Source organism: Hypanus sabinus, unplaced genomic scaffold (genome assembly GCF_030144855.1).
Source record: "Hypanus sabinus isolate sHypSab1 unplaced genomic scaffold, sHypSab1.hap1 scaffold_313, whole genome shotgun sequence".
NCBI lineage: Eukaryota > Metazoa > Chordata > Chondrichthyes > Myliobatiformes > Dasyatidae > Hypanus > Hypanus sabinus.
The window spans coordinates 501,209-511,771 of NW_026781225.1; the positions used below are offsets into that span (position 1 = coordinate 501,209).

At 52.1% G+C, this 10,563-nt stretch overlaps 1 protein-coding gene across 1 annotated transcript in view; it reads right to left on the reverse strand.

The window, feature by feature from the left end:
• The window catches only part of LOC132388387 (calcium-binding protein 2-like), a gene marked incomplete at its 5' end in the record, with an annotated part of 200,303 nt that extends 190,211 nt beyond the window's left edge, over positions 1–10,092 (reverse strand). Inside the window, 2 exons of the mRNA XM_059960732.1 lie at positions 4,462–4,571; positions 9,958–10,092. Of these exons, the coding sequence (XP_059816715.1) occupies positions 4,462–4,571; positions 9,958–10,092 (245 nt within the window). The remainder of the gene's footprint in view (positions 1–4,461; positions 4,572–9,957) is intronic.
• Between the last annotated feature and the right edge of the window lie 471 nt (positions 10,093–10,563).

Below are 10,563 nucleotides of genomic sequence, written 5' to 3' on the forward strand. Positions count from 1 at the left end.
ACACAGCCTAGAGTAGTTTGTATGTTGTTTTACGTAGTCAGTGTAGCCTTGTACAGTCTCACACAAACTAGTGTAGTTTTTAATTTGATTTACGTAGTCAGTGTAACCTTGTGCTGTCTCACACAGCCTCGTGTAGTTTTTATGTTGATTTACGTACTCAGTGTGGCCTTGTGCTGTCTCACACAGTCTAGTGTTTTTTTTATGTTGTTTTACGTAGTCAGTGTAGTCTTGTGCTGTCTCACACAGTCTAGTGTAGTTTTAATGTTGTTTTACGTAGTCAGTGTAGCCTTGTTCTGTCTCACACAGTCTAGTGTAGTTTTTTTGTTGTATTACATAGACAGTGTAGCCTTGTGCTGTCTCACACATTCTAGTGTAGTTTTTATGTTGTTTTACGTAGTCAGTGTAGCCTTGTGCTGTCTCACAGAGTCTAGTGTAGTTTTAATGTTGTTATACGTAGTCAGTGTAGCCTTGTGCTGTCTCACACAGTCTAGTGTAGTTTTTATGTTGATTTACGTAGTCAGTGTAGCCATCTGCTGTCTAACACAGTCTAGTGTAGTTTTTATGTTCTATTACATAGTCAGTGTAGCCTTGTGCTGTCTCACACAGCCTAGTGTAGTTTTTATGTTGTATTACATAGTCAGTGTAGCCTTGTGCTGTCTCACACAGTCTACTGTAGTTTTTATGTTCTAATACATAGTCAGTGTAGCCTTCTGCTGTCTCACACAGCCAAGTGCAGTTTTTATGTTGTTTTACGTAGTCAGTGTAGCCTTGTGCCGTCTCACACAGTCTAGTGTAGTTTTTATGTTGATTTATGTAGTCAGTGTAGCCTTGTGCTGTCTAACACAGTCTAGTGTAGTTTTTATGTTGATTTACATAGTCACTGTAGCCTTGTGCTGTCTTACACAGTCGAGTATAGTTTTATGTTGTTTTATGTATTCAGTGTGGCCTTGTGCTGTCTCGCACAGCCTAGTGTAGTTTTTATGTTGTTTTACGTAGTCAGTGTAGGCTTGTGCAGTCTCACACAGTCTGGTGTAGTTTTTATGTTGTACTACATAGTCAGTGTAGCCTTGTGCAGTCTCACACAGCCTATAGTAGTTTTTATGTTGTTTTACGTAGTCACTGTAGCCTTGTACTAACTCACACAGACTTCTGTAGTTTTTATGTTGATTTATGTAGTCTTTGCAGCCGAGTGCTGTCTCACACAGTCTAGTATAGTTTTTATGTTCTATTACATAGTCAGTGTAGCCTTGTTCTGTCTCACACAGTCTAGAGCAGTTTTTATGTTGTTTTACATAGTCAGTGTAGCCTTGTGCTGTCTCACACTGTCGAGTGTAGTTTTTATGTTGTTTTACGTAGTCAGTGTAGCCTTGTGCTGTCCCACACAGTCTAGTGTAGTTTTTATGCTGTTTTACGTAGTCAGTGTAGGCTTGTGCAGTCTCACACAGTCTTGTGTAGTTTTTATGTTGCATTACATAGTCAGTGTAGCCTTGTGCAGTCTCACACAGCTAAGAGTAGTTTTTATGTTGTTTTACGTAGGCAGTGTAGCCTTGTACTGACTCACACAGACTTCTGTAGTTTTTATATTGATTTATGTAGTCTTTGCAGCCTAGTGCTGTCTCACACAGTCTAGTATAGTTTTTATGTTCTATTACATAGTCAGTGTAGCCTTGTGCTCTCTCACACAGTCTAGTGTAGTTTTTATGTTGTTTTACATAGTCAGTGTAGCCTTGTGCTGTCTCACACAGCCTAGTGCAGTTTTGATGTTGTTTTACGTAATCAGTGCAGCCTAGTGCTGTCTCACACAGTCTAGTATAGTTTTTAAGTTGTTTTATGTATTCACTGTAGCCTTGTGCTGTCTTACACTGTCGAGTATAGTTTTTATGTTATTTTATGTATTCAGTGTGGCCTTGTGCTGTCTCACACAGCCTAGTGTAGTTTTTATGTTGTTTTACGTAGTCAGTGTAGCCTTGTGCTGTCTCACACAGTCTAGTGTAGTTTTTATGTTGTTTTACATAGTCAGTGTAGCCTTGTGCTGTCTCACACAGCCTAGTGCAGTTTTGATGTTGTTTTACGTAATCAGTGCAGCCTAGTGCTGTCTCACACAGTCTAGTATAGTTTTTATGTTGTTTTATGTATTCACTGTAGCCTTGTGCTGTCTTACACAGTCGAGTATAGTTTTTATGTTGTTTTATGTATTCAGTGTGGCCTTGTGCTGTCTCACACAGCCTAGTGTAGTTTTTATGTTTTTTTACGTAGTCAGTGTACCCTTGTGCTGTCTCACACAGTCTAGTGTAGTTTTTATGTTGTATTACATAGTCAGTGTAGCCTTGTGCTGTCTCACACAGTCTAGTGTAATTTTTATGTTGTTTTACACAGTCAGTGTAGCCTTGTACAGTCTCACACAAACTAGTGTAGTTTTCCTTTTGATTTACGTAGTCAGTGTAGCCTTGTGCTGTCTTACACAGCCTCGTGTAGTTTTTATGTTGTTTGACGTAGTCAGTGTAACCTTGTGCTGTCTCACACAGCCTAGTGTAGTTTTGATGTTGTTTTACGTACTCAGTGTGGCCTTCTTCTGTCTCACACAGTCTAGTGTAGTTTTTACGTTGTATTTCATAGTCAGTGTAGCCTTGTGCAGTCTCACAGAGTCTAGTGTAGTTTTTATGTTGTTTTACGTAGTCAGTGTAGCCTTGTGCAGTCTCACACAGTCTAGTGTAGTTTTTATGTTGTTTTACGTAGTCAGTGTAGCCTTGTGCTGTCTCACACAGTCTAGTGTAGTTTTTATGTTGTTTTACGTAGTCAGTGTAGCCTTGTACAGTCTCACACAGTCTAGAGCAGTTTTTATGTTGTATTACATAGTCAGTGTAGCCTTGTGCAGTCTCACACAGTCTAGTGTAGTTTTTATTTTGTTTTACGTAGTCAGTGTAGCCTTGTACAGCCTCACACAAACTAGTGTAGTTTTTATTTTGATTTACGTAGTCAGTGTAGCCTTCTGCTGTCTCACACAGTCTGGTGTAGTTTTTATGTTGTACTACATAGTCAGTGTAGCCTTGTGCAGTCTCACACAGCCTAGAGTAGTTTTTATGTTGTTTTACGTAGTCAGTGTAGCCTTGTACTGACTCACACAGACTTCTGTAGTTTTTATGTTGATTTATGTAGTCTTTGCAGCCTAGTGCTGTCTCACACAGTCTAGTATAGTTTTTATGTTCTATTACATAGTCAGTGTAGCCTTGTTCTGTCTCACACAGTCTAGAGCAGTTTTTATGTTGTTTTACATAGTCAGTGTAGCCTTGTGCTGTCTCACACTGTCGAGTGTAGTTTTTATGTTGTTCTACGTAGTCAGTGTAGCCTTGTGCTGTCTCACACAGTCTAGTGTAGTTTTTATGTTGATTTACGTAGTCAGTGTAGCCTTGTGCTGTCTAACACAGTCTAGTGTAGTTTTTATGTTGTATTGCATAGTCCAGTGTAGTTTTTATGTTGTTTTATGTACTCAGTGTGGCCTTGTGCTGTCTCACACAGTCTAGTGTAGTTTTTATGTTGTATTACATAGTCAGTGTAGCCTTGTGCTGTCTCACACAGTCTAGTGTAGATTATATGTTGTTTTACGTAGTCAGTGTAGCCTTGTTCTGTCTCACACAGTCTAGTGTATATTTTATGTTGTTTTACGTAGTCAGTGTAGCCTTGTGCAGTCTCACACAGTCTCGTGTAGTTTTTATGTTGTTTTACGTACTCAGTGTGGCCTTGTGCAGTCTCACACAGCCTAGTGTAGTTTTTATGTTGTATTACGTAGGCAGTGCAGCCTTGTGCTGTCTCACACAGTCTAGTGTAGTTTTTATGTTGATTTACGTAGGCAGTGCAGCCTTGTGCTGTCTCACACAGTCTCGTGTAGTTTTTATGTTCTATTACATAGTCAGTGTAGCCTTGTGCTGTCTCACACAGCCTAGTGTAGTTTTTATTTTCTTTTACGTAGTCACTGTAGCCTTGTGCTGTCTCAAACAGCCAAATGTAGTTCTTATGTTGTTTTATGAATTCACTGTAGCCTTGTGCTGTCTCATACAGTCTAGTATAGTTTTTATGTTGTTTTATGTATTCAGTGTAGCCGAGTGCTGTCTCACACAGTCTAGTGTAGTTTTTATGTTGTTTTACATAGTCAGTGTAGCCTTGTGCTGTCTCACACAGCCTAGTGTAGTTTTTATGTTGTTTTACGTAGTCAGTGTAGCCTTGTGCTGTCTCACACAGTCTAGTGTAGTTTTTATGTTGATTTACGTAGTCAGTGTAGCCTTGTGCTGTCTCACACAGTCTGGTCTAGTTTTGTGTGGTTTCACGTAGCACCAGGGTCCTGGAGGAACGTTGCTTCATTTTTACTGTGCACTTTTAATCACAATAAACTTGACAAGTTAACTTAAATCTCCTTAACTGGGCTCTAGCTTCCTCTATCCTCTTCCCTGCGCCCACCTCCCTCACCTCCAGGAAAGCATGCTGCATCTCCTTCATGCCGATCATATCTGCCGTCTCCTCCAGCAGCTTCGGCCCCATCAGTTCCACAAAGTCCTCAAAATCCACACGTCCTCCGGCTGAGGGGGGGAGAGAGAGAGAGGTGGGGGGTGCGAGGGAGGGAGGGATGGACGGAGGGAGTTAGAGTAAGAGAGAAAGTGCGGGTGGGGAATGAGAGGCCGAAGAGGGAGAAGAGATAGACGGTGTCGAGGCAGAGGAGGTTGAGGGAAAGATTTTGGGAGGAGGGTGGAGGACACTGGGGAGGTGGGGAGAGATGGGAGGGGTGGGTGCGGAGGATACAGAAATGGGGGACAAGACACAGAGAAGGGTAGGGAGAGGGGAGAGGGATAAAGGGTAGGAGGGAGAGGCATTTTATTGTGAGCGGGGGAGGACAGTTCGGTTAGAGAAAGGAGGGGAAAGGGGGATGGGAGAGAAAGAAAGGATAAAGGGGAGGGGAGAAGAAGCAGGGGGAGATCGGACGATGGACAAATGAGTGGGAAAGAGACCGATAAAGGGTAAGTAAGAGTGGGTGAGAGTGACAGATGCAGAGGGCGAGAAAATGATGGTAAGGGAGGTGTAGGAACAGGAGCGCAGAGGAAGACGAGAGAGAAGGGGTAAAAGAAAGCAGGTTAATCAGGGGCAGAGAGGGAAGTTCGGGGCCGGAGAAGAGGTAAGCAGGAAGAAGGGGCATGAGGAACAACGCAGGCACAGGAGTGATATGGTGAGAGAGGATAGGGGAGGCGGGGGTGAAAGAGATGGAGCAGAGGGAGTCACAGAGGATGGGTAATTTGACAGGAGAGCAGAAAGGGAAAGAGGAAGAGAGCAGAGTTCAAAGAGAGGAAGGGGGTGAAAGAGGAGAGAGAGAGAGAGCAAGAGCAGACAGAGGGGTACAGAGACAGAGGGTAAAACCGTGGGAGAGCGAGGGTTGAGTAGGGAATGGAGAAAGGAAAAGACGGTGAGACAGAGAAGGAAAAAACGGTGGGGGGGGGACACCGTGCGGGGGATGCAGAGGGAGCTCCACACCGTGTCTGACCCGTGTCCCGGGAGTGCTCGGTGTCCACACTGGGGATAAAGTGGGGGGACACACTGTGGGGGTGATGTAGAGGGAGCTCCACACCGTGTCTGACCCGTGTCCCGGGAGCGCTCGGTGCCCACACTGGGGATAAAGTGGGGGGAAACACTGTGGGGGTGATGTAGAGGGAGCTCCACACCGTGTCTGACCCGTGTCCCAGGAGCGCTCTGTGTCCACACTGGGGATAAAGTGGGGGGACACACTGTGGGGGTGATGTAGAGGGAGCTCCACACCGTGTCTGACCCGTGTCCCGGGAGCGCTCGGTGCCCACACTGGGGATAAAGTGGGGGGACACACTGTGGGGGTGATGTAGAGGGAGCTCCACACCGTGTCTGACCCGTGTCCCGGGAGCACTCGGTGTCCACACTGGGGATAAAGTGGGGGGACACACTGTGGGGGTGATGTAGAGGGAGCTCCACACCATGTCTGACCCGTGTCCCAGGAGCGCTCGGTGCATACACTGTGGATAAAGTGGGGGGACACACTATGGGGGTGATGCAGAGGGAGCTCCACACCGTGTCTGACCCGTGTCCCGGGAGCACTCGGTGCCCAAACTGGGGATAAAGTGGGGGGACACACTGTGGGGGTGATGTAGAGGGAGCTCCACACCGTGTCTGACCCGTGTCCCGGGAGCACTCGGTGTCCACACTGGGGATAAAGTGGGGGGACACACTGTGGGGGTGATGTAGAGGGAGCTCCACACCGTGTCTGACCCGTGTCCCGGGAGCGCTCGGTGTCCACACTGGGGATAAAGTGGGGGGACACACTGTGGGGGTGATGTAGAGGGAGCTCCACACCGTGTCTGACCCGTGTCCCGGGAGCGCTCGGTGCCCACACTGGGGATAAAGTGGGGGGACACACTGTGGGGGTGATGTAGAGGGAGCTCCACACCGTGTCTGACCCGTGTCCCGGGAGCGCTCGGTGCCCACACTGGGGATAAAGTGGGGGGACACACTGTGGGGATGATGTAGAGGGAACTCCACACCGTGTCTGACCCGTGTCCCGGGAGCACTCGGTGCCCACACTGGGGACAAAGTGGGGGGACACACTGTGGGGGTGATGTAGAGGGAGCTCCACACCGTGTCTGACCCGTGTCCCGGGAGCGCTCGGTGTCCACACTGGGGATAAAGTGGGGGGACACACTGTGGGGGTGATGTAGAGGGAGCTCCACACCGTGTCTGACCCGTGTCCCGGGAGCGCTCGGTGTCCACACTGGGGATAAAGTGGGGGGACACACTGTGGGGGTGATGTAGAGTGAGCTCCACACCGTGTCTGACCCGTGTCCCGGGAGCGCTCGGTGCCCACACTGGGGATAAAGTGGGGGGGGGGGACACACTGTGGGGGTGATGTAGAGGGAGCTCCACACCGTGTCTGACCCGTGTCCCGGGAGCGCTCGGTGCCCACACTGGGGATAAAGTGGGGGGGGGACACACTGTGGGGGTGATGTAGAGGGAGCTCCACACCGTGTCTGACCCGTGTCCCGGGAGCGCTCGGTGCCCACACTGGGGATAAAGTGGGGGGGGGGACACACTGTGGGGGTGATGTAGAGGGAGCTCCACACGGTGTCTGACCCGTGTCCCGGGAGCGCTCGGTGCCCACACTGGGAATAAAGTGGGGGGACACACTGTGGGGGTGATGTAGAGGGAGCTCCACACCGTGTCTGACCCGTGTCCCGGGAGCACTCGGTGCCCACACTGGGGACAAAGTGGGGGGACACACTGTGGGGGTGATGTAGAGGGAGCTCCACACCGTGTCTGACCCGTGTCCCGGGAGCGCTCGGTGTCCACACTGGGGATAAAGTGGGGGGACACACTGTGGGGGTGATGTAGAGGGAGCTCCACACCGTGTCTGACCCGTGTCCCGGGAGTGCTCGGTGTCCACACTGGGGATAAAGTGGGGGGACACACTGTGGGGGTGATGTAGATGGAGCTCCACACCGTGTCTGACCCGTGACCCGGGAGCGCTCGGTGCCCACACTGGGGATAAAGTGGGGGGACACACTGTGGGGGTGATGTAGAGTGAGCTCCACACCGTGTCTGACCCGTGTCCCGGGAGCGCTCGGTGCCCACACTGGGGATAAAGTGGGGGGGGGGACACACTGTGGGGGTGATGTAGAGGGAGCTCCACACCGTGTCTGACCCGTGTCCCGGGAGCGCTCGGTGCCCACACTGGGGATAAAGTGGGGGGACACACTGTGGGGGTGATGTAGAGGGAGCTCCACACCGTGTCTGACCCGTGTCCCGGGAGCGCTCGGTGCCCACACTGGGGATAAAGTGGGGGGACACACTGTGGGGGTGATGTAGAGGGAGCTCCACACCGTGTCTGACCCGTGTTCCGGGAGCGCTCGGTGCCCACACTGGGGATAAAGTGGGGGGACACACTGTGGGGGTGATGTAGAGGGAGCTCCACACCATGTCAACCCGTGTCCCGGGAGCGCTCGGTGCCCACACTGGGGATAAAATGGGGGACACAATGTGGGGGTGATGTAAAGGGAGATCCACACCGTGTCTGACCCGTGTCCCAGGAGCGCTCGGTGTCCACACTGGGGATAAAGTGGGGGTACACACTGTGGGGGTGATGTAGAGGGAGCTCCACACCGTGTCTGAACCGTGTCCCGGGAGCGCTCGGTGTCCACACTGGGGATAAAGTGGGGGGGGACACACTGTGGGGGTGATGTAGAGGGAGCTCCACACCGTGTCTGACCCGTGTCCCGGGAGCGCTCAGTGTCCACACTGGGGATAAAGTGGGGGGACACAATGTGATGGTAATGTAGAGGGAGATCCACACAGTGTCTGACCCGTGTCCTGGCAGCGATCGGTGTCCACACTGCGGATAAAGTGGGGTGACACACTGTGGGGGTGATGTAGAGGGAGCTCCACACCGTGTCTGACCCGTGTCCCGGGAGCGCTCGGTGTCCACACTGGGGATAAAGTGGGGGGGGACACACTGTGGGGGTGATGTAGAGGGAGCTCCACACCGTGTCTGACCCGTGTCCCGGGAGCGTTCGGTGTCCACACTGGGGATAAAGTGGGGGGACACACTGTGGGGGTGATGTAGAGGGAGCTCCACACCGTGTCTGACCCGTGTCCCGGGAGCGCTCAGTGTCCACACTGGGGATAAAGTGGGGGGACACAATGTGATGGTAATGTAGAGGGAGACCCACACAGTGTCTGACCCGTGTCCTGGCAGCGATCGGTGTCCACACTGCGGATAAAGTGGGGGACACACTGTGGGGATGATGTAGAGGGAGCTCCACACCGTGTCTGACCCGTGTCCCGGGACCGCTCGGTGTCCACACTGGGGATAAAGTGGGGAACCCACTGTGGGGGTGATGTAGAGGGAGCTCCACACCGTGTCTGACCCGTGTCCCGGGAACGCTCGGTGTCCAAACTGGGGATAAAGTAGGGTGGACACACTATGGGGTTGATGTAGACGGAGCTCCACACCGTGTCTGACCCGTGTCCCGGGAGCGCTCGGTGCCCACACTGGGGATAAAATGGGGGACACAATGTGGGGGTGATGTAAAGGGAGATCCACACCGTGTCTGAACCGTGTCCCGGAAGCGCTCGGTGTCCACACTGGGGATAAAGTGGGGGGGGACACACTGTGGGGGTGATGTAGAGGGAGCTCCACACCATGTCTGACCCGTGTCCCGGGAGTGCTCGGTGCCCACACTGGGGATAAAGTGGGGGGACGCACTGTGGGGGTGATGTAGAGGGAGCTCCACACCGTGTCTGACCCGTGTCCCGGGAGCGCTCGGTGTCCACACTGGGGATAAAGTGGGGGGACACACTGTGGGGGTGATGTAGAGGGAGCTCCACACCGTGTCTGACCCGTGTCCCGGGAGCGCTCGGTGTCCACACTGGAGATAAAGTGGGGGGACACACTGTGGGGTTGATGTAGAGGGAGCTCCACACCGTGTCTGACCCGTGTCCCGGGAGCGCTCGGTGTCCACACTGGAGATAAAGTGGGGGGACACACTGTGGGGTTGATGTAGAGTGAGCTCCACACCTTGTCTGACCCGTGTCCCGGGAGCGCTCAGTGTCCACACTGGGGATAAAGTGGGGGGAGACACTGTGGGGTGATGTAGAGGGAGCTCCACACCGTGTCTGACCCATGTCCCGGGAGCGCTCGGTGCCCACACTGGGGATAAAGTGGGGGACGCACTGTGGGGGTGATGTAGAGGGAGCTCCACACCGTGTCTGGCCCATGTCCCGGGAGCACTCGGTGCCCACACTGGGGATAAAGTGGGGTGGACACACTGTGGGGGTGATGTAGTGGGAGCTCCACACCATGTCTGACCCGTGTCCCAGGAGCGCTCGGTGCCCACACTGGGGATAAAGTGGGGGGACACTGTGGGGGTGATGTAGAGGGGGAATTTGACAGTTACTCACAAATAACTTGAGAGAGTTCGATCAGTTCCATTTCGGTAGGCATGTAGCCCATGGTCCGCATGCAGTCTCCAAGGTCCTTGTAATTAACATACCCATCACGGTTCCTGTCAAATTCTGTAAACACTGCCCTGAGCTCTGGCAAACAAAACATACCCATCAATGAACGGTGAATGAACGGGAAGGGGTGGGGTCTATTGGTAGTGAGGACGGTGGGGGTGAAAGGGAAGGGGTGTGGTCTATTGGGAGTGCGGACGGTGGGGGTGAACGGGAAGGGGTGGGGTCTATTGGGAGTGGGGATGGGGGGTGTGAACGGGAAGGGGTGGGGTCTATTGGGAGTGCGGACGGGGGGTGAACGGGTTGGGGTCTATTGGGAGTGCGGACGGTGGGGGTGAACTGGAAGGGGTGGGGTCTATTGGGAGTGCGGACGGTGGGGGTGAACGGGAGCGGGTGGGGTCTATTGGGAGTGCGGATGGTGGGGGTGAACGGGAGGGGGTGGGGTCTATTGGGAGTGCGGACGGCGGGGGTGAACGGAATGGGGTGGGGTCTATTGGGAGTGCGGACGGTGGGGGTGAACGGGAAGGGGTGGGGTCTATTGGGAGTGCGGAC